Source organism: Bos indicus, chromosome 7 (assembly GCF_029378745.1).
Source record: "Bos indicus isolate NIAB-ARS_2022 breed Sahiwal x Tharparkar chromosome 7, NIAB-ARS_B.indTharparkar_mat_pri_1.0, whole genome shotgun sequence".
Lineage (NCBI taxonomy): Eukaryota > Metazoa > Chordata > Mammalia > Artiodactyla > Bovidae > Bos > Bos indicus.
This window is the reverse complement of record NC_091766.1, coordinates 44,316,151-44,337,883: the sequence shown is the minus strand read 5'-3', so window position 1 is coordinate 44,337,883 and position 21,733 is coordinate 44,316,151. Positions and strand designations below refer to the sequence as shown.

The 21,733-nt window shown below is 40.3% G+C and overlaps 1 protein-coding gene across 1 annotated transcript in view; it reads right to left on the bottom strand.

Moving 5' to 3' along the window:
• HSPA4 (heat shock protein family A (Hsp70) member 4) overlaps positions 1-21,676 on the bottom strand; it is a 53,807-nt gene extending 32,131 nt beyond the window's left edge. The window contains exons 1-4 of the mRNA XM_019964911.2: positions 21,355-21,676; positions 10,968-11,025; positions 8,990-9,130; positions 4,667-4,789 (exon numbers count right to left, since the gene is read on the bottom strand). Coding sequence (XP_019820470.1) covers positions 4,667-4,789; positions 8,990-9,130; positions 10,968-11,025; positions 21,355-21,461 — 429 coding nt within the window. The 5' untranslated portion in view covers positions 21,462-21,676. The remainder of the gene's footprint in view (positions 1-4,666; positions 4,790-8,989; positions 9,131-10,967; positions 11,026-21,354) is intronic.
• Between the last annotated feature and the right edge of the window lie 57 nt (positions 21,677-21,733).

The window sequence follows — 21,733 nt, the reverse complement described above, 5'->3', positions numbered from 1 at the left end:
CACACAAGGGATCAGAAGGAGGGGCAGGTGTTCTAATGCTCACAGGCACTGAGACCTACGAATGTTAAGTTTACAAGTGATCACAGCCCACGTCTGTTGGACTGATGTCTTTGGTTTGATGTCAATCAGGTGCTAAATGAGAGCAATTGCTAAGATAATGTTTTGCTAGGGAAGGAAAAGGGGGAGCAGAACTGAAACATTCGATTCATTAAAAAATTCTAATAACCTAATGAGGAAAAATATTTGCAACTCACATTATAAAACAGCAAAGAGCTAATCTCTCTAATATTCGAAGAACTACAAATCAAAATGAAGACCACGCTTCCCTGGTAGCTCAGTAATAAAGAATCCGCCTGCCAACACAGGAGACGTAGGTTCGATGCCTGATCCGGGAGGATCACACATGCCACGGAGCAACTAAGCCTGTGGGCCACAGCTATTCAGCCTGTGCTCTAGAGCCCTGGAGTTGCAACTAATGAAGCCCACATGCCCTAGAGCACATGCTCTGTAACAGAAGAGGAACCCACAATGAGAAGCCCACACACTACAACTAGAGAGCAGCCCCCCTTGCAGCAACTAGAGAAAGGCTTGTGCGGCAACAAAGACCTAGCACAGCCAAAAATAAACACTTTTTTTTAAATTAGAAGTTTTAAAAATGCAGTGGAGAAAAGGATTTTAAAAAATGTTTTCTAAAAAACTGAGGACCATAAATTTAAAATAAAATCAGGAAAGGATAGGAATATTTCACAAAAAGTGAAATACAAAATGGTTTATAAATTATAAAACATTCAAGTTTACCTAAAAAGTAAAATATCAAAATCCCACATACTTTGCTACCATTATTCATCGATCAGAATTATTTGACACGCCAATAAGCTGAGCTGATGAGGCTGTGGTCAAACAAGCCCTCTTATGCACTGCTGACATAAGTATAAATTAGTACAAATTCTCTAAAGGGCAATTAAACAATAGTTGTTAAAATTTAAAACATATGTATCCTCAGTCCCAGCAACTGCACTTCCAGGAAGTTAGCCTATAACCTACAAACTTATCATGTAAGAGCAAAATGTATTTGTCCAACTTTTACTCACTGTAATATTTTTGGCAATTAAAGAAACAAAATCTGGAAGTAACCGAGATGTCCAACAGAAAGAGACCATGCTGTGTTGTGTGCTTAGTTGCTCAGTCGTGTCTAACTTTTCGAACCCATGGACTGTAGCGCACCAGGCTCCTCTGTCCATGGGAATTTTCCAGGCAAGAATACTGGAGTGGGTTGCCATGCCCTCCTCCAGGGGATCTTCCCAACCCAGGAATTGAACTAGGGTTTCCTCTGTTGCACGAGGATTCATTACCAGCTGAGCCACCAGGGAAACCCCCCAAAAAAGAGACTATGGTTAAATATTAATAGATTATGGTACATGCATAAACTGGGACATTCTGCTCCAAACGAAGCACCTCTCTAATGCTATGGAACAAATAAGGTAAACGTCCAAAATTTATTAAAAGAAAAATAAAAGTAAAGAAGGACCTATACTTACTTGCTTGGGTACATAAAAACCTCTGGAAAGATCTGTAACAAAATGGTAAAACTAGTAATCTCTGGGAAGGAAAATCTACGTAGTAGGTAGCAGAGGTGCTAAAGCTTCCCATACACCCTTTTATACATGTGATTTGATTCCAACACAAGGGCTATTATTAACTTTCCCAAAATATAAAGCTTATATTTAACAATAATCAGTTTACAAATAGAACAAAATACACCCAGGCCCTATTTACATAGCAATCAGATACACCATAGCACCAAAATCTAGAGCAGCAACTGCACAGAAGAGAGTTCACATAGAGGCCAGAGACCACTATCCTTAGATAGGCCCGATGGCAAGGTTAGCCCTTCCCTGGATCCAGGAATCTGAATAAGTAGTTCCCTAAAGCGACAGCAAATTTTCCTTAAATCATTAGAGTGGTACACTGTGCCTAAACTGTACAACGTAGTTTATGTTTTTATACTTAAATTTCCTTCTGGAATTCTCGTATTTTGGTACATCCAAGGTATAGCATGCCTTTGTGAATGACCCCCAACAGAAATCCTGGACTGAGCCTCAGGCAGAACTCTCCTGGTGTATAATATTTCATGTGTATTGTTACAACTTGTTTTTCGAGGAATTAAGAACTTCTGGTCTAACTCCAATGGATGGGGACTCTTGGAAGCTTTTAGCTGGTTTCCTCCAGATGTTCTCCACATACCATTTCCCTTTATTGATTCTGCTTTGCATCCTTTCACTATAATAGATCTTAGCCATGAATATGGCTTTATTCTGAGTCTTGTAAACTCTCCAAGTAAATCACCAAAATTCTCAAGAACCCGCAACACATAACTTAATCCATCACCCTTTAACTTGATCCCCAAAGCTGGAAAAGCATATCAGGCAGTCTTGCCATTTTACATTAAAATTTACCTCTATACAGAGCAAATTTTGTAACTCTGCTTATTTAACTTCTATGCAGAGTACACCATGAGAAACGTGGGGCTGGAAGAAGCACAAGCTGGAATCAAGATTGCTGGGAGAAGTATCAATAACCTCAGATATGCAGATGACACCACCCTTATGGCAGAAAGTGAAGAAGAACTCAAGAGCCTCTTGATGAAAGTGAAAGAGGAGAGTGAAAAAGTTGGCTTAATGCTCAACATTCAGAAAATTAAGATCATGATATCCAGTCCCATCACTTCATGGGAAATAGATGGGGAAACAGTGGAAACAGTGGCTGACTTTACTTTTCTGGGCTCCAGAATCACTGCAGATGGTGACTGCAGCAATGAAATTAAAAGACACTTACTCCTTGGAAGGAAAGTTATGACCAACCTAGACATTAAAAAGCAGAGACATTACTTTGCCAACAAAGGTCCATCTAGTCAAGGCTATGGTTTTTCCAGTGGTCATGTATGGATGTGAGAGTTGAACTATAAAGAAAGCTGAGCACCGAAGAACTGATGCTTTTGAACTGTGGTGTTAGAGAAGACTCTTGAGAGTCCCTTGGACTGCAAGGAGATCCAACCAGTCCATCCTAAAGGAGATCAGTCCTGGGTGTTCATTGGAAGGACTGATGCTGAAGCTGAAACTCCAATACTTTAGCCACCTGATGCAAAGAGCTGACTCATTGGAAAAGACCCTGATGCTGGGAAAGATTGAGGGCAGGAGGAGACGGGGACGAAAGAGGATGAGATGGTTGGATGGCATCACCGACTTGATGGACATGGTTTTAGGTGGACTCCGGAGTTGGTGATGGACAGGGAGGCCTGGCGTGCTGCGGTTCATGGGGTCGCAAAGAGTAGGACACGACTGAGCGACTGAACTGAATACAGAGCAAAATTCAGAATCAAAGTTAGGACAGTAGGTGGGGGAAATGTCCACTGAAACCTGAAAGTCCACTAGAGATTTGGGGGAAAGCAGAAACCATCTAAGAAACACAGCGCCTGTATTGAATTTGAGCTCTTTAAAGGAAGTAGCATTCTTCTTTGCATCCTCCAAATGTGGATTATAGGCCATAATCCAGTTCTTCCTGACAAAAGTCAGTACGATTTTACTAGATAGACAAGAAACAAGAACTCCATCAGACAAAGACTATGGGGTGAAATAACAGTGCACCAAAATTAAGACAAAATAGGCCAATAAACAACAAAGTTCTACTGTACAGCACAGGGAACTATGTTCAATATCCTGTCACAATCACAATGGAAAGGAATATATATATGCACATACACACACACACACACACACACATATATATGGGGCTTCCCTGGTGGTTTAGACGATAAAGAATCTGCCTGCAATGCACAAGACCTGGGTTCCATCCCTGAGTGGGGAAGAGCCCCTAGAGAAGGGAACAGTAACCCACTCCAGTCTTCCTGCCTGGAGAATTCCATGGACAGAGGGGCTGGGCAGGCTACAGTCCATGGGGTTGCAAATGAGTCAGATACAACTTAGCGACTAACACATTACATGTATACATATACAAATGTATTCAATATAACCAAGTCATTCTGCTATACAGGGAAATTACACTATAAATCAGCTATACATCAAAAAAAAATTTTTTAATAAAAATTTAGAAAGACAAAAGAAGCCAAAGAACTAAAATATCAGATAACAACTGCAGAATGAGGTGATTCACTGGAAAAACAAATTCAACCACCTAAATTTCAACAGTACCTAAGGACGCCACCATATTACAAGCACAAAGCTATAAACAGCCAGGCTTCCATCTAAATAGGCAAGTGGAAAATACAAGATGAAGTCTACTGCTGTCTTGCCTTTAGTGCTGGATATAAAAACAGCAAAGATACAGAGACAGGAATAGAGAAAAAGCATTTCTTATTGAGAGTATTCAACTAATTGAACAAACAAGAGGCTACCAAGTGCCAGGCACTATGCGGGATGCTAGAAGGAATCCAGGAAGAAGCGGGCTTAGTCAGAGATAAGCCTTTAAACAGACAGAATAGAAGCAAGAGCAAAAACTAGGGAAGGAAAAAAAAATTCATGAGAACCAGTCTGAAAAGTTCTTAAAATAATGGTTACCACCTAAGACAAAAAGCAATTTATTTTCAATGAACAGCTTTCTTCTTTCTGCTTCTTCACAGACCCTAATAATGCGTAGGGATAAAACTTACCGAAACAACACAGTCCACAACAGGCTTCTTAAGAACACTTTCTGCTGTCTCCTTCAGTTTGGATAAAAGCATGGCAGTCACCTGCTCCGTGGTAAAACTACGTTCCTCCTCCATATACTTCACCTGCAATAAAAAACAAAAGGATCTAAACATTGTATTTCTTCATGTCCTAAAAACCTAAAATAAATAATTTCTAAATCATCAGTGGAACATTATCTCAAGAGGAAATTCAGAAAACTAGTTTTGGAAGCAAAAATAATTTAAAGATCACTTTTAACTTGTTAACATGCCTACCAACCAGGATACCTGGAGATGAGGTTCAGATCAATTCAGCTCAGTCATGTCTGACTCTGAGACCCCATGGACTGCAGCATGCCAGGCTTCCCTATCCATCACCATCTCCCAGAGCTTGCTCAAACTCATGTCCATCAAGTCGGTGATGCCATCCAACCATCTCATCCTCCGTCATCCCCTTCTCCTCCTGCCCTCAATCTTTCCCAGCATCAGGGTGTTTTCAAATGAGTCAGTTCTTCATATCAAAGTATTGGAGTTTCAGCTTCAGCATCAGTCCTTCCAATGAATATTCAGGACAAATTTCCTTTAGGATTGACTGGTTTGATATCCTTGCAGTTTCAAGGGACTCTGAGAGTCTTCTCCAACACCACAGTTCAATAGCATCAATTCTTTGGCACTCAGCTTTCTTTACAGTCCAACTCCTATAGCCATACAGGACAACTGGAAAAACCATAGCTTTGACTAGATGGACCTTTGTTGGTAAGATCAAGTCTCTGGTTTTTAATATGCTATCTAGGTTGGTCATAGCTTTTCTTCCAAGGAGCAAGCATCTTTTAATTTCATGGCTGCAAACACCATCTGCAGTGATTCTGGAGCCCCCAAAAATAAAGTCTGTCTCTGTTTCCACTGTTTCCTCATCTATCTGCCATGAAGTGATGAGACCGGATGCCATGATCTTAGTTTTCTGAATGTTGAATTTTAAGCCAACTTTTCCACTCTCCTCTTTTACTTTCATCAAGAGGCTATTTAGTTCTGCTTTGCTTTCTGCCATAAGGGTGGTGTCATCTACATATCTGAGGTTATTGATATTTCTCCCAGCAATCTTGATTCCAGCTTGTGCTTCATCCAGCCCAGCATTTCACATCATGTACTCTACATGTAAGTTAAATAAGCAGGGTGACAACATACAGCCTTGACATACTCCTTTCCTGATGTGGAACCAGTCTGTTGTTTCATGTCCAGTTTTAACTGTTGCTTCTTGACCTGCACAACTTTCTCAGGAGGCAGGTAGGTAGTCTGGTATTCCCATTTTTTGAAGAATTTTTCAGTTTGCTCTAATACACACAGTCAAAGGCTTTGTTTTGGCATAGTCAATAAAGCAGAAGTAGATGTTTTTCTCCAACTCTCTTGCTTTTTCTATGATTCAAGGGATGTTGGCAATTTGATCTCTGGTTCCTTTGCCTTTTCAAAACCTAGCTTGAACATTTGGAAGTTCTCAGCTTATGTACTATTGAAGCCTAGCTTGGAAAATTTTGAGCATTACCTTGCTAGCATTGTTCTTTACAGCATTGGACTGTACTTCCATCACCATTCACATCCACAACTGAGCGTTGTTTTTGTTTTGGCTCCATCTCTTCATTCTTTCTAGAGTTATTTCTCCACTCTTTTCCAGTAGCATATTGGGCACCTACTGACCTGGGGAGTTCATCTTTCAGTGTCATATCTTTTTGCCTTTTCATATTTTCATGGGGTTCTCAAGGCAAGAATACTGAAGTGGTTTGTCATTCCCTTCTCCAGCAGACCACGTTTTGTCAGAACTCTCCACCATGACCTGTCTGTCTTGGATGGCCCTACACAGCATGGCTCATAGTTTCATTGAGACAGACAAGGCTGTGGTCCATGTGATCAGTTTGATTAGTTTTCTGTGATTGTGGTTTTCATTCTGTCTGCCCTCTGACAGGCAAGGGTAAGAGGCTTAGGGAAGCTTCTGATGGGAGACAATGACTGTGGGGGAAACTGGGTCTTGTTCTGATGGGTGGGGCCATGCTCAGTAAATCTTTGATCCAATTTTCTGTTGATGAGCAGGGCTGTGTTCCCTCCCTGTTGTTTGACCTGAGACCAAACTGTGGTGGAAGTAATGAAGGTAATGGTGACCTCCTTCAAAAGGTCCCATGCACACACTGCCACATTCAGTGTCCCCAACCCTGCAGCAATCCACCGCCAACTCACGCCTCCTCCAGAGACTCCTGGACACTCACAAGCAAGTCTGAGTCAGTCTCTTGTAGGGTCACTGCTCCTTTCATCTGCGTTCATGAGGACCAATGTGTAAACGGTATGTTCTGACCACCAGCAAAACTTGAGACAACTACCTGGGAAGAAGCAAACTGGTGTGTAGCTCCCCATAACCCACACTGCCCCTCCATTAAAGGGCCTGGTGGTGGAAACTGTTTTACCATCTGACATACTATGTATACTTTACTTTGCTCACTGTGTTGACTTTATAATCATCACCTCAATTAGGATCCAATCTAAGGCAATAGTTTTTGTCAGATCTGGTGACTCGATGGACTTGAGTTTGAGCAAGCTCCAAGAGTTGGTGATGGACAGGGAAGCCTGGCGTGCTGCAGTCCGTGGGGTCACAGAGTCGGACACAACTGAGCGACTGAAGTGACTATTCACTGTCTTAGCCCCAACATCAAGGACAGACCTGACAAAATAAGTAACTGCTGACACCTTCAAGATATCCTACACCATGCATAAAGGTATGAAATTCTGACAAGAGTACAAACTGTAAATGCAGAAAAGACTGCCTAAGGTAAGGTCCTATTCCACATCCATACTTCCCAACTACAACACAGACCAAAAAATGTCAACTCTGTACTTTTAGCTCCAGCTCGAACTTGAAAACCATCTTCTCACCTTCTCCCTCCCAAACCCAACTATAATTTATTCTGGTTTAGAATAGTTTCTCACCTTACTGAATACAGATGGAAAAATAATCCTCCCAGTGAGCCTCTTTCAAGGCTACCTCTTCTTTTCTCATGTAAGTCTTCCAAAATTCCTCCAGCCTCATACTTGGATCCACAGGTGTTCTCCCTAGTCTCTTCCTCCCGTGGCTCTTCTGACTAAATCTGCCAATACCCACCCTATTTCTTTCATAACTATTAAGTAATCCTCATTTCCTCATCTCCGTTTCTTTTCCTCCTCTGCACTTCTTATCCATCATTAGGCCCATTAAAACTGTTTTTAAATTACTGCTGAAAATACCCTAAGTAAATCCAGTGATCATTTTTCAGTTATCAGAATTCTTTACTTTCAAATTCAACTGAATTCTCAGCTACAACTGCAAAACTATCTTTTTCCCACGATTTTCAACATCTCTTGGACTTGAACCTGTTCCCATGATCCTTAGTTCTCCAAATGGGGTGTCTCAAACATCAAACCTCCTTTCTCTAAACTCAGTTGCCTGGAAAGCTCAAACGTACTTCTGGATTCCTCTTACCACCTGAGTGCAAGAGACAGACATGTTCACTATACCCATCACTCAGCCTCTCATCTTTTTCAAATGATCAGCTCACGTCATGCTTCACAAAGAGATTCTCCTAGATGTTCCAGAGATAGCAAAGACTAAACTCCCTTTTCTCCAAAAGAACATCACCACTTTCCAATCCTACTGTCAAGAGTATGACTACATATCTGGGAGTGACTTTAAAGTGTTGATTTCTTTTCTTGCTCTTCCAGTAATCATTCACTAAAATCATACCAGAAAGACTACTGGGAAGACTGCTGCATTAGAAAACAAGACAAGAAGTTAACTTCACATCATCACCACCTATCTGTCCAATCCCTACTAACAGTGCCACCTATGGCTCCCAAATAAAAGTCAGATCTTTAAAAAAAAAAAAAAGCCAAATGGTCTTCACCAGCAAGACTTTTCCAAAGCATTTGTAACGATTTTCATTACAACTTAAAACTAGAATAGTATGATATACATTGATCTGATAGCATTCTCAAGGGCTTCCCTGATAGCTCAGTTGGTAAAGAATCCGCCTGCAATGCAGGAGACTCCGGTTCGATTCCTGGATCAGGAAGATATGCTGGCAAAGGGTAGACTATCCACTTTAGTATTCTTGGACTTCCCTTGTGGCTCAGCTGGTAAAGAATCCACTTGCAATATGGGAGACCTGGGTTCGAGCCCTAGGTTGGGAAGATCTCCTAGAGGAGGGAATGGCTACTCACTTCTACACAGTCATCTGATGACATAAAATACTGTATTTCAATCATAAGGCATTATCTTCAGAACCTTACCTTTATACCTGTTAACCCAGTGGGCAACTGCACAATATCATATGCAAGTTTGGATTTTTCTGCCTCCACAAATGGATCAGAGAATGCTCGGCCATGGAATCTTTTAAATCCTTGGACTGTGTTCTTTGCATTGGAAATTACCTAAGAGAAAGGATATCAGAGTCAACGAGTAGAAAGACTATTATAACAGCAATTAAATTGGGGGAGGGGGGGGAGATTCAAAAGTCTCAGGATTAAATCAGAATCCTTTTCATGCCACAAACTTTCCTTCCTAGTTTGTTTCCTTCAGCACTAAACCTTTATAAATGATGCCTTCTGAAGGGAGGAGTGACGAACCTATACAGGTCACACAGTGGCAGGCTAGGACCAGAGCCCAGTTTGTCTTACTTCCTCAGTAAGACAGATCATTACCCTTGTAAAAATATTTCCTGTTATTAAACTTCTAATGAACATTTACATTAAATTTTTATCTTTTAAAAATTACCTGTAGTTTGGGATTCAAACTTTCCAGGAGTCAATCCAACAGTATATATTAATTCAGTTATTCTAGTGAATGAAACTGAAACTTACCATAAAGAAAAAACAGATGACACTAAGCCCACAAAGATAAATGCAAATAAACTGACACAGTATTATTTATCACAACAGAAAACTGGAAAGAGCCTAGAGGGTCAACGACAGGGAAATGAGTAAATAAATTACAGTCTATCCATACAATGGATAAATTATTTTAGAAGTCTGGAGACAAGTATCTATATGATATGATGTCACTTTCTTAGAGTAGGGGAGAAAAACATTTATATGCTTATAAAAGGTTACACATTAAGATAATAACAGTGGTTTTTGGACAGTGGTAGTATGCTAACATCTAAATGCCTTATACTTGTACACCTGCATTTCCTAATTTATCTCTAACAAAAACTACTGTAATTTATGAAAAAAATGCTGGCAAAGATATTCAAAAACTGAAAATGAATTTCTGCTCAAGACTTATGGACTCTTCTTCCCAATGCAGGACTGCAACAAGTCCCAGGGAAAAACAACAACAGAGCTCCTCTGAATCCAATATGTCAAAGGCACAAACAGAAGTTCTTTTGTAAAACAATATGAGGCCTCCAAAGTCAGGCTCTGCTTCAGTAAGCTGCCAAGAAATTCAATACCACAATAACTATGTCAACCTAGAACTAGGCAGCCAGTTTAGTATAACGACTATTCTCAATAATGAAAGCAAGTTTAAAACCAAAACAGCTCTGTATGTGCTACCTGCTGTCTTCTAAAACATCTTGAACTTTCTGCAACTTATAAAACACCCAATTTAATTAAAAATCAATTGGTCAAGCACCATTTGGGGGGGCTTATAAACCTTAGGCCCAGACTGGTCCAGAAAAAGACCGTTATTCATTCTATTATGTTGCTCCAGACTGAACTATAGAAAGATCTAACATGCAACTCCTTAATTTTATACAACCTCAGGCACTGAGAAAAATACAACTCTTCAGGTTCTGCTGCTCTGCTTACTGAGAAACAAGCAAATAAGTCAGGCTCCTGGTTTAAAAGTAACCTAATGGTAAGTGTGCTTCTCCAAGTATGCTCTCCTTCCTTGAGAACCTTGATCAACAAGGTCAAATCTAGACACAACACTGACCCTAAATATGAGTAAGATGAAAATTCAACAAGACAGACTTTACCGATTAAATACCCAGGGGAAAAAAATTGTTAACAACAACTCAGGAACAAGTAAAACCTTGCTTTAACAGTATCTAGGTAAAACACATCCTGGTAGTTTGCATTAAACAGACCACTGTTCATGCTATTTTAAAAGCTCTTTGCTTCTCACTCAAGTGCATGAGAATAGGTTTGTCTCTCAGTTGTACACGTGGGGGCTCCCAGTGCTCCACACATAACGGGCACTGAAAGAGCTGCTGCACTGGAGGATGGACCAACCACAGAAATAAGTATGAGAAAAACAGAACTCTACCTGGCTTTTAGCTGCTGCTCCAATTGAGCGATTCTTAGGTCCAAAAGAAATGCAAGCCCTAAAAGATAAAACAAACATTTAAGCATTAAACCTTACTGCAACATTACATCCAAAACCAGAGCGGACAAGATTTCTGAGTCTCAGCCAAAAAGCCCTGTTTTTTAACTGCACACAATAAGTCTATGATTTTGACCTTTCTACTGAGTAAAGCTGCCCATGGAATGCACTGCTTCTTAGAATAATGGGAATTCTGTAACTGAGATGTTGAAGCACAAGTCTGATATGACCATCTGTCTAAAATACTAGAGAGGTGGACTAACCAGTCTCCACTATCCTCTAATTCTTCAAGTCTGGTGTTCAAAATTCCAACATAAAATAATATGCTGTCATGTTAATACATCCATTAAATGTTCTTTGTGTTTTATAAACAGCTCATAACTTCGCCAAGAGAGTAGTCTACATGCCCTGAAAACAACTCTTATCTTATTGTAAATATATGGAAAGTTATTTTTCTAGAACTAGTTTCCAAGGACTCAATTTTATTGTAAATATATGGAAAGTTATTTTTCTAGAACTAGTTTCCAAGGACTCAATTTTTCTTTTTTATTTTTAATTTCTGACAAGGAACTTCATTCCCACTTCTGAACACATTCTTCCAAATCAATTCATATACTGCCTGCTGGTTTCACCTATATGACACTTATTTTAGAAAGCAAAATTGATACCTGCTTAAAGGTATAAATACTTTAAAACACTGTGTTTAAGCTTAGAAAGTCAGTTATACTTGGGAGTTGATGCCTTTGTTATCATGGCTTCTATGCTTCTCCCTGTGTTTCACTCTGGGACCTTGCCTGTGTTCCCTTTACTCTCATATTCATATGTTGCCTCCCTTTCCAGTGGCAGATTTCTCTCAAACTAAGATCAAATTCACCCATGCCACCCAAAAAATCCTAAAAGACAAAGTTCTTCCCAGAGTCCATTTCCCCCTCAGGTTAGTAAACCCTTCTACTCCTACATTATTACTAAAGTAATAAATTGCTTATGTGCACTATCTTATTTAATCCTCATAAGCACCCTATCTTATTTCTACCATATAGAAGAGGAAACTGAGTCCAAAAAAAGGTATTATAGGTAAATGTATCCCAAGTCATAAAATCTGAAATCAACAGGAGTCAGGACTATAGATCATTTCTCCACTAGCTAGCTTTGATCTCCCTAGCCTCCCTGGACCCCTAATTCTTCTAATTTAGTGGAATGAGTAGGAATGAGAGCTCTGGCGCCATTCTGCCTTGGTCCAAATCTGACACAATAATTAAATAGAACCATTTTACTTAGATAAACTTACTCTGTGCCTCAACAGCCCTTTCCAACTCCCAGAGCAGTTATAGCCAACTATGCCCTGTATCCGTACAGCATAGTCTGGGATCTCATGAGATTTCCTATGAACTCTAAGCTCTATGGGCCAGGAACATGCTGGGAGAGCCCTTCAAGAAGCACAGGTGTCAAGATCAGCCTTCCTGCAAATAGACGACCTATCACTTAAAAAAAAAATTTCCTGAGTACTACTTACCTGTCTCTCCTATGGTGGTGCTAGTAGTAAAGAACCTGCCTGTCAATGTGGCAGATAACAGACGTGGGTTCAATCCCTGGGTCATGAAGATCCCCTGGAGGAGGGCATAGCAACCCACTCCAGTATTCTTGCCTGGAGAATCCCATGGACAGAAAAGCCTGGAGAGCTCCAGTCCATAGGGTCGCAAAGAGTCGAACACAACTGAGTGACTGAACACTCAGCCCATAAAGTCCTTTAGGAAACTTCCCACTGTAATGTCATCCACTCCATTCACCCTCTCCACTGCTTCTAGCCCATGCATGCAAACATACATCTTTCTAAAAGCCATCAGATCTGAATTTCTAAGATGTATCCCAACAAAACTAAAAGCCCATATTATTTATCTTTGTTTCCTATCTCCTCAAAACAGGACAAGCTCTAAGCATGAAAAAATTAATGTCCCCAACTTTACTGTATGTCCTATTGAAGGTTTAATTTTCTATTCTACCTTGGTAACTGTTTTGCTTCTACTTATCTTCCAAACAAAACGAATTACCAACATATAGGGTCCAGATTCCTTAATGTAGAACTTAAGGCCTCTCATAATTCCAAGCCCACTCCCACTTGCCAGCTTCATCTCATGCACACAGTGCCTCAACACAAGTCAGTCTTCCCATCTTCCTGCTTTGCGCTATCACTTTCGCCACCTGAAATGCCCTGGTCCTTCTAAACCTCACTCATTTTCCAGAAACAGCACACACTTTGTGATGCATTCCCAATCCCTCTCAAGTAAAAATTAATCACTTCAACCTCTTACAACTTACTGGACTTTGGGCAATGCAAATGTAGAACACTTCCACCACCACACAATGTTCCACTGTGCAGAGCTGCTCTGAGTAATGTTCTCTTTGAAGTCAGTTAACATTTTCACCTACTCTTAAAAACGACATATGCCTTAACAGTAGTAGCTTGCAAGTGTTTCACAGATTTTGAAAAGCCGAATACAAGTTTGTCTCAGTTCAAATTATTCATCCTCTTATTTGTCTATCCATGCCCATGCTACAAACAGTTCCCCACTTCTGCTACAAAGCCATCAAATCTTATTAATGGAACATCAATCTTTACCACATAATACAGCAATCACACCTCAAACAAAGCACAGCTCTTGTAAAGTACTGGCAGAGTTCACACTCTTATCACATTGTAGAAAATCATTATTATTATATAATTTTTACATTCTAAAAAAGTTCTTTAACAAGCCAACTATTACAGTACAGAAAGAAATCCTTGGCTTTTCCACTCTATCAACTTGACTGAGTACAACATATGTACAGTTTGAAGGGAAAAAAAAGGGCTCAGGCTCTAGAATTAGACAATGTGAGTCTGTCTGAATCCCTTCTCTATCTTTCAAGCTGTGTGACCTGTGGTATTTAACGTCTCTGAAATTCAATTTGCTCATCTCTAAAATAGGGAAGATTACATATGGTTGCTCTAAGGACTAAATTTGTTGATCCACTTTTGAAAGTGAAAGTCGCTCAGTCGTGTCCAACTCTCTGAGACCCCATGGACTGTATAGTCCATTGGAATTCTCCAGGCCAGAATACTGGAGTGTGTAGCCTTTCCCTTCTCTAGCGGATCTTCCTGACCCAGGAATCGATCCAAATCGAATCAGATCCTGCATTGCAGGCCGATTCTGTACCAACTGAGCTATCAAAGATCCACTTTTAAAGGGCTTTATTATTAGAGACTGGCACACCATAAATAATATTAGCTATTATTAATCCTCCAACAGTTGCAAGTTTTATACAAAAAATACACCAACTAAGGCTTAGTGGTTAGGATTCAGGGCTTTCACTGCAGTGGCCTGGGTTTAATCACTGGTCAAGGAACTGAGATTCCACAAGCTGAGCAGATGGCCAAAACAAAACTAAAACATACCAAATAGTTTGCCCTGAATGTTCTACTTCACCTTCTCAAACTATTTACTAAAACCCACTCAGTCATCTTTAAATCATAAGGAATAAAAAATCTACCATTTCCTTCTCAATAGGACAAGTGAATGAGATCAGTATGTTAAACAGCACTAACCGCAGAGGTTTTTCAACTACAAGCTTACACTTACAAATATTTATATGTGAAAAGGGCCCAGAAAGATTAGGTCAGATATTGGGGCCACCACTAGAACAATCTCATTGCAGAAAATTAGCGAAGTGTAAAGAAGAAAAGAAGTATTATCAGCAACTCCACAACCAAAACCCTCCCCCCATAAATGGCCACCACTACCATTTAGGTAAATATTCCTATGCAATCCTAATAAATAATTATTTTAAAAACAGAAGCTACATACCCCCAGTAAATTTGTTTCTCAACAAACACACTCTAAAATCTTCAGTGACTGAATAATTCTGTCCAAGTTTTGATAGCGAACCAGATATTTAAAGTAAACATGTACCACTTACCACTCACCAGGATATTCAAAATTTGCACACAGCCTATATGGAATCCCCATGTATGGCAGAAAGCCTATCTTTCACCCAAGCAGGTCAAGTTCTCTTGTTTTACAGCTTTCATTTTTGAACCTTTGTATGCCAGGCAGTGCACTAAGCATTATACATTTGCTTCTCCCAAACACTGTGAGAAAAGAACTATTACTGACCCTACTTTGTAAATGAAGAACTGAATAAAGGCATTATGTGCCTAGAAACATAACTAATATTAGAGTCCAGCATTCAAAATCAGGACTATCAAACTCCAAATCCTATCCATAAACATACTGTTGTATTGCTTACCAAACCCTCTACATTTATTCCTACTTCAACAGTGGAAACAGTGGCTGACTTTATTTTTGGGGGCTCCAAAATCACTGCAGATGGTGACTGCAGCCATGAAATTAAAAGACACTTACTCCTTGGAAGGAAAGTTATGACCAACCTAGATAGTATATTCAAAAGCAGAGACATTACTCTGCCAACAAAGGTCCGTCTAGTCAAGGCTATGGTTTTTCCTGTGGTCATGTATGGATGTGAGAGTTGGACTGTGAAGAAGGCTGAGCGCCGAAGAACTGATGCTTCTGAACTGTGGTGTTGGAGAAGACTCTTGAGAGTCCCTTTGACTGCAAGGAGATCCAACCAGTCCATTCTGAAGATGAGCCCTGGGATTTCTTTGGAAGGACTGATGCTGAGGCTGAAACTCCAGTACTTTGGCCACCTCATGCGAAGAGTTGACTCATTGGAAAAGACTCTGATGCTGGGAGGGATTGGGGGCAGGAGGAGAAGGGGACGACAGAGGGTGAGATGGCTGGATGGCATCACTGACTTGATGGACGTGAGTCTGAGTGAACTCCAGGAGTTGGTGATGGACAGGGAGGCCTGGTGTGCTGCGATTCATGGGGTCACAAAGAGTCGGACACGACTGAGCGACTGAACTGAACTGAACTGATACTTTCACTCAGACTGTCCCAATCCTGTCTTCAGTATTCTAATCCTACTTTCAAGTCCCACTCCTGCCTTTCCATATCACCCCATCCCCGACTAATGTTCTCTCCATTTAACTTGTACTTAATTAAGGTATGTACTTAATAACTTCACCCATAACTGTACTCTATGCTTATTCTTTTTACTTTTGCTTTCATACTTCCAACTAGACTGATTGCAAGAGCCCTCCACAGCAGGGCTCTTTATCTTCCACTTTCTCTATACTCCACACAAAGCCAACTTAATGCTGCTAAAAACAGTAGTACTCAAGACACTTGCTACTTGACTGATATTACTTTTCCTCCATCCCAAATTACAGGTTGACATCAAAAAGTTAATTTAAATCAAGTTCAAGATATCTCTGTTCTAATCTCTAAGTCCTAGAAAAAATAATCCATTTAAACTAGGTAACAATGTTGTTCTCCTTCCTGGGTATGAGATACCACTGACCACACATTTACGCACATTCTAATAGGATATTATGAACAGCTGCAACCAGCACAGATCCTTAAAAGGTAGCTTCATGTTTATATGTGTGTGTAGAACTGTTCTCAGGATATGAAGACAGCTGTTGCTCTAATTCAACGTTTTAAACAATATAAGAAAATGAGTTTTACAGAGAACCTACAATAGTATTTAGACTATTAAATAAGAGATAATGGCGAAACTGGCATGAAAATGGTTACATTAATTAGTGTATCCCATGATCACCGTCTTAGCCCTGAGCTAGAAAGTACCCAAAACAGTATCAAACAGAACAACTCATACTTGCAAGATATGCAGTTCCTAAAGAACTAAACTCCTGAGTCAGTAAGATTTGCACATTAAAAGCTACATATCTGATAAGTGCTAAAGGCAAAGTTCCGTAGATTTCCTTTTACTGTCCCAGTGTAGTCCATTAATAAAGAGAAATAATAAAAAATACAAAAAGGTAATAATAGCGGTATTAACACACACTTAGGGAGTATTCTAAATACTTTATGTAATTTTAACTCATAATCCTCACAAACTCCAGTGAAACAGAGAAATCACTTATGTTCCTGGTATGAATTAACCTCTTAAATTTTTGTAAAGTATTCAGGCAATATGCACTGAAATTCTAAGCATATATATCCTTTGTCCAACCACATCTGGAAATCTATCCAACAAAAATAAAAGTATTAACATGCAAACAAATATAAAAGACTACTTGTTGAAGATTATTTCTAATTGCAAAAATTTAGAAACCACCTCAACATTTGAGTAAAGCATGTTCAAGTCATAATATGGACTTATACTTGAGGTGACTTCGTATTTACTGATTCTGAAAGATGTCTAAAACATAACTGAAATAGTTACAAAATATTGTATGATCCTGTTTACACAGGTATATCTGTATATTTACAAATATACATATATATTTATATGTATATTTGTATAAATATATTTATATTTATACATATACTTATATTTGTATAAACCTAGAAAAAGTCATGAAATGATATATATATGTATGCTATGCTAAGTCACTTCAGTCGTTTCCGACTCTGTGCGACCCCACAGACAGCAGCCCACCAGGCTCCCCCGTCCCTGGGATTCTCCAGGCAAGAACACTGGAATGGGCTGCCATTTCCTTCTCCAATGCATGAAAGTGAAAAGTGAAAGTGAAGTCGCTCAATCGTGTCCGACTCTTAGCAACCCCATGGATTGCAGCCTAACAGGCTCCTCCGTCCATGGGATTTTCCAAGCAAGAGTACTGGAATGGGTGGGGTGCCATTGCCTTCTCCGATACATATGTATAGAATAGCAAATAATTAGATAAGAAACAATTTTACTTAGTACTTTATTTTGTTGTTGTTGTGGCAAACAATTATTTTGTTAAGTCAGGAAAAAAGTTATAATATCGGAAATCCAATTAGAACCTGATGACAAAGTTTCTGTCGACTATGCCCACCAATTCTGTATACAAGCTTTTATTTTAGTTCTTAAGTGAGTCTTTTTTTAAACTACTTTGATAACCTTCACAATTAGATATGGGAAGTCTAAGTAGTTTAAAGCTTTAGTTAACAAATCAACTTTCCTTTTCATTGAACCCAAAAGATCCAAGTCATCTTGCAGCTCTACACAGATCTACAACATGTAAAGACATTTATTCTAGAGAGAAACACTTTTCTTGCACAAATAACGTATCAGAAGTTAATCTGCCAGTTAACCAGAACCTATACTTATTTTCAGCTTTCGCTCTCAAGGGTAGTTATTAATAGACAATTTCATATCTTCAAATTCCTAAGATATTGTTTTATTAGGAACTAAGTCCATGAAAATGATAATATAAACTATTCATACACAGAATGCTTTTCTTAGGTAATTCATCTCTACCCTATAAACTCTGCATAATGCAGTCCAACTAACGCCTGTAAAGTCTGGCAGTCCGTTAACATTTCAATTCCAAAGCTTTAAGGTTGTACTCTATTGTAATAATCCAACTAAATATAAAAATAGGTTTTCCATCTTATACCAAAGCCTATGGTCATAAAATGTCAACACTCATAATTTAGAACTCCACAGTTTATCTCTAAGCCGCCCACACTTTCCTCCCAGTTCCATACCAGTGGAGAGCAACAGCAACTCCCACATGGACCAAATATTGCAGTAGCCTCCTAAGTATCCTCGGGTGCATCAGGCTTCTCTCGCCCTTCTCAAATAAATCCTCTCTCCATAAAAAAAGCCAATCACATTTTTAAAGTATCAATTGAATCACCTCCCACAGCACCTAGATAAAAATCTATGATTTGCTCCACCCTGCCTAACCTCTCTCTAGATTCAGTTCAACATTCCTTCAAATGGCCATAATCCCCTCAGTAGTGTCAAGTGTGCCAAGTTCAGGTCTTCCTCACTTGCTGTTTCTTCTGCCTGAACAACTCTTGCTCACTCCCACCATAGATCTCCATGGTAAAACCCTATTCATCCTCCAGGTTACATCTTAAATGGCACTTTTTTAAGAATGCTTTCCATCACCACCTCATATCCACTTAAATTAGGTCCCCCATCACTGTTTTCCATACTTTCCCATCAGCGTCCTTACCACAGTCATTATACATTTAACATTTGGTTTTGCCCACTAGCCATGTGTCCATGATGGAAGGATCTTATTTGCTGAGAAAGCAGGATATCTTCCAGGTAAAATTCAACCAGCGCCTCAAAAATGGAAATCAAATCCTGTCGTACCCACATATTGAAAAGAGTTACGTCTACTGCCATACCACTCTGAACGCTCCCGATCTCATCTGAAATGCGTTACTTTCATCACACCCAACCCTCCATTTCATTCCACTCTCACACTCAAGCAAATCTACATCAGTCCCTGTGTATCTTTGAGGTTTAAATCCATGCTGTGGTAATCACTACTTTAAAAAAAATAAAATAAAAATCAACCTTTCTGCCCCCATGTTCTACTTAACCAAAGACTCCAAGACAGAAATCCAAGCTAATCATAGTTCAAAAATTACTTGAATGTATGGCATCTAAGTTTCCAAGAGATATAAGGAAAATATGTAAGAAAAACTATTTTTAAACATTCTTTGTCACAATTACATGGTCTATCCTTTTCTGAAACTCTTTCAGTTCCAAATAATGAGATTCACAGTAATACTGTTACAGTTCCTATTTGTTTAAAGGAGAAAGAGGGCTCATCTTTAAGAGGCTAAAAAGAAACGTCAGGAACACTTCATTCTAATACTTTATATTCTTACCTTTGGAGCTAAATAAAATATGCTCACTTCTAGGTGGGAAAAAGACCAAAAAGTTACATGATTAACTCAGTGCTCTAGTCCTTTTAACTTCTTGAGGAAAACTATCTCTACAGATGAAGCACAACAGGATCCAGAAAGACAGTAACAAATAGGAAATTAATGCTTAAATACTTAAAAAACTTCAGTGTACAATACACTTGCCTGGAAATACAAATTAGACACACTATTACAAACTATGAAGATGGGAGGGTGGGGGATTGGGTTGTGGCTGTTAATGAGTGCAGGGTTTCTCTTGTGGGGTAAAGAAAATATTAAAATTGTGTTGATAATTGCACAATTGTAACTACACTAAAAACAAATTGTACACTTTGAAAGAGTTAACTGTATGGTATGTGAATTATATCTCATTAATGCTGTTAAAAACTACAAAATTGAGAAAGGAACATCAAACTGAGATTTTGAATCTGGGATGGGTTTTCGGGCAAGCACCTGGGTTAGTCTAAAATAAGAGGTAGAAATCTGCTAAGTTTAAGGAAAATGTTGTCAGCCCCCTGGGTAGCAAAGATCAGTCTGGCAAACGGAGCAATCGAGTTGGCCAGAAACCTATCGCTGAAGAAACATAACAAAAGTCAGGGTGAAAAAGGAGCCTTAGAACAGAGGCCCTTAATGAGACACAATGAGAACCAAACAAATAATACGAAACTTCTGAAAAGATTTTGTCCAAAAGGAAGACAATGATTGAAAGGTATCTCTATACAAGTAGATTCTTTCTTACCCTATCCAAGGAAAAACGTGGGTGAGTCATGATTTTTTTTAGTGCTGTGTCTTTACTGGTCCCATAACTTACTATATAGGTTCTTTTAAAAGTCAAAGTGAGCCCCTGAGTCATTCATTAACAATTGGGGCCAACACCCTGGCTGGAATGTATATTACCGTAAAAGTGGAACGCTGTTGGGGTGGATGCGCACAGGATAGCAGAAAATGACCCAACACAGTTCAATATACTGAAGCGACGTGAAAAACCAAAGTGAATGCAAAGGTATCCAAAAGGCATCGATTTTATTGTATCTTTTTCTGAATCTGTCCGTGCCAATCCAATCTTGAGATATCCGGCGCTCCGACTCCCTCTCTTCCGGGCGCCACCCCACCCCCACTCACGTGGGACTCTGGCCGCTGCATGGTCTTACCGCCTGCCGGCAGATGCCAGAAGCGGTTCAATTAAACTTTTATTAAGCGCTTGCTGTGTGCAAAGCCCCGAACTCTGTGCTGGCCTGAAGAAACGTTAGTACACCCCACGCCTACAATGTGCCTTCTAAAAGAGGGTCTCAGTCCATCCCACATCCCAGGCCTGCCTTCCCTCCAGTTCCTACCCATGGCCTCCACTAGTCCAAGGAACCACTCACAGCCCTTGTTCGGCCAGCCGGTCACTGTAAAAAGGCGTCGTCCTTAGCGCAGACCCACAAGAAGGGTCGCAGCCCCTAATGACCTAAAACCCAATAGGGTTCCCCTACCTACCGGAGCCTCGGAACGGAGGTTACTGCCCGGTCCGCGTTCCCCAAACCGCGAGGGTCACAGCTCGGACAAGCGCTACCTCCCCACCCCCAGTGCACGCGGCTAGCCTGGCCCACACTCACGGCGTGCAGCGGTCGCTGTACTCATTAGCGATCGTTTCGATGCCGCCGGCGCGGGCGACAGCGACGTAGCAGCTCTGGAACCCCAGGTCTATGCCCACCACCGACATGGCGCCGGCTACAGCTCAGGCTCCAGCCCAGGTCCGGCCGGCAAGACAAGACACGGACCCCGGCGGGGCTGGCGCGCAGAAAGCTGGCCGCGTGGGACAGGGGGACCTGGGATAGTGGGGGACGTGCGAAGATCCACGCGAGCACCTAGGGTCTTGGAAAGAGGGCCGCGCTGAGGGCACTGCTGAGGCCGGCTCCGGCTCAGCGGCCGCAGAGTGGGCGCCGGTAGCGGGGGCGGAGAAGATCTCGAAAGATCTCGTTGCGACGAGAGTAA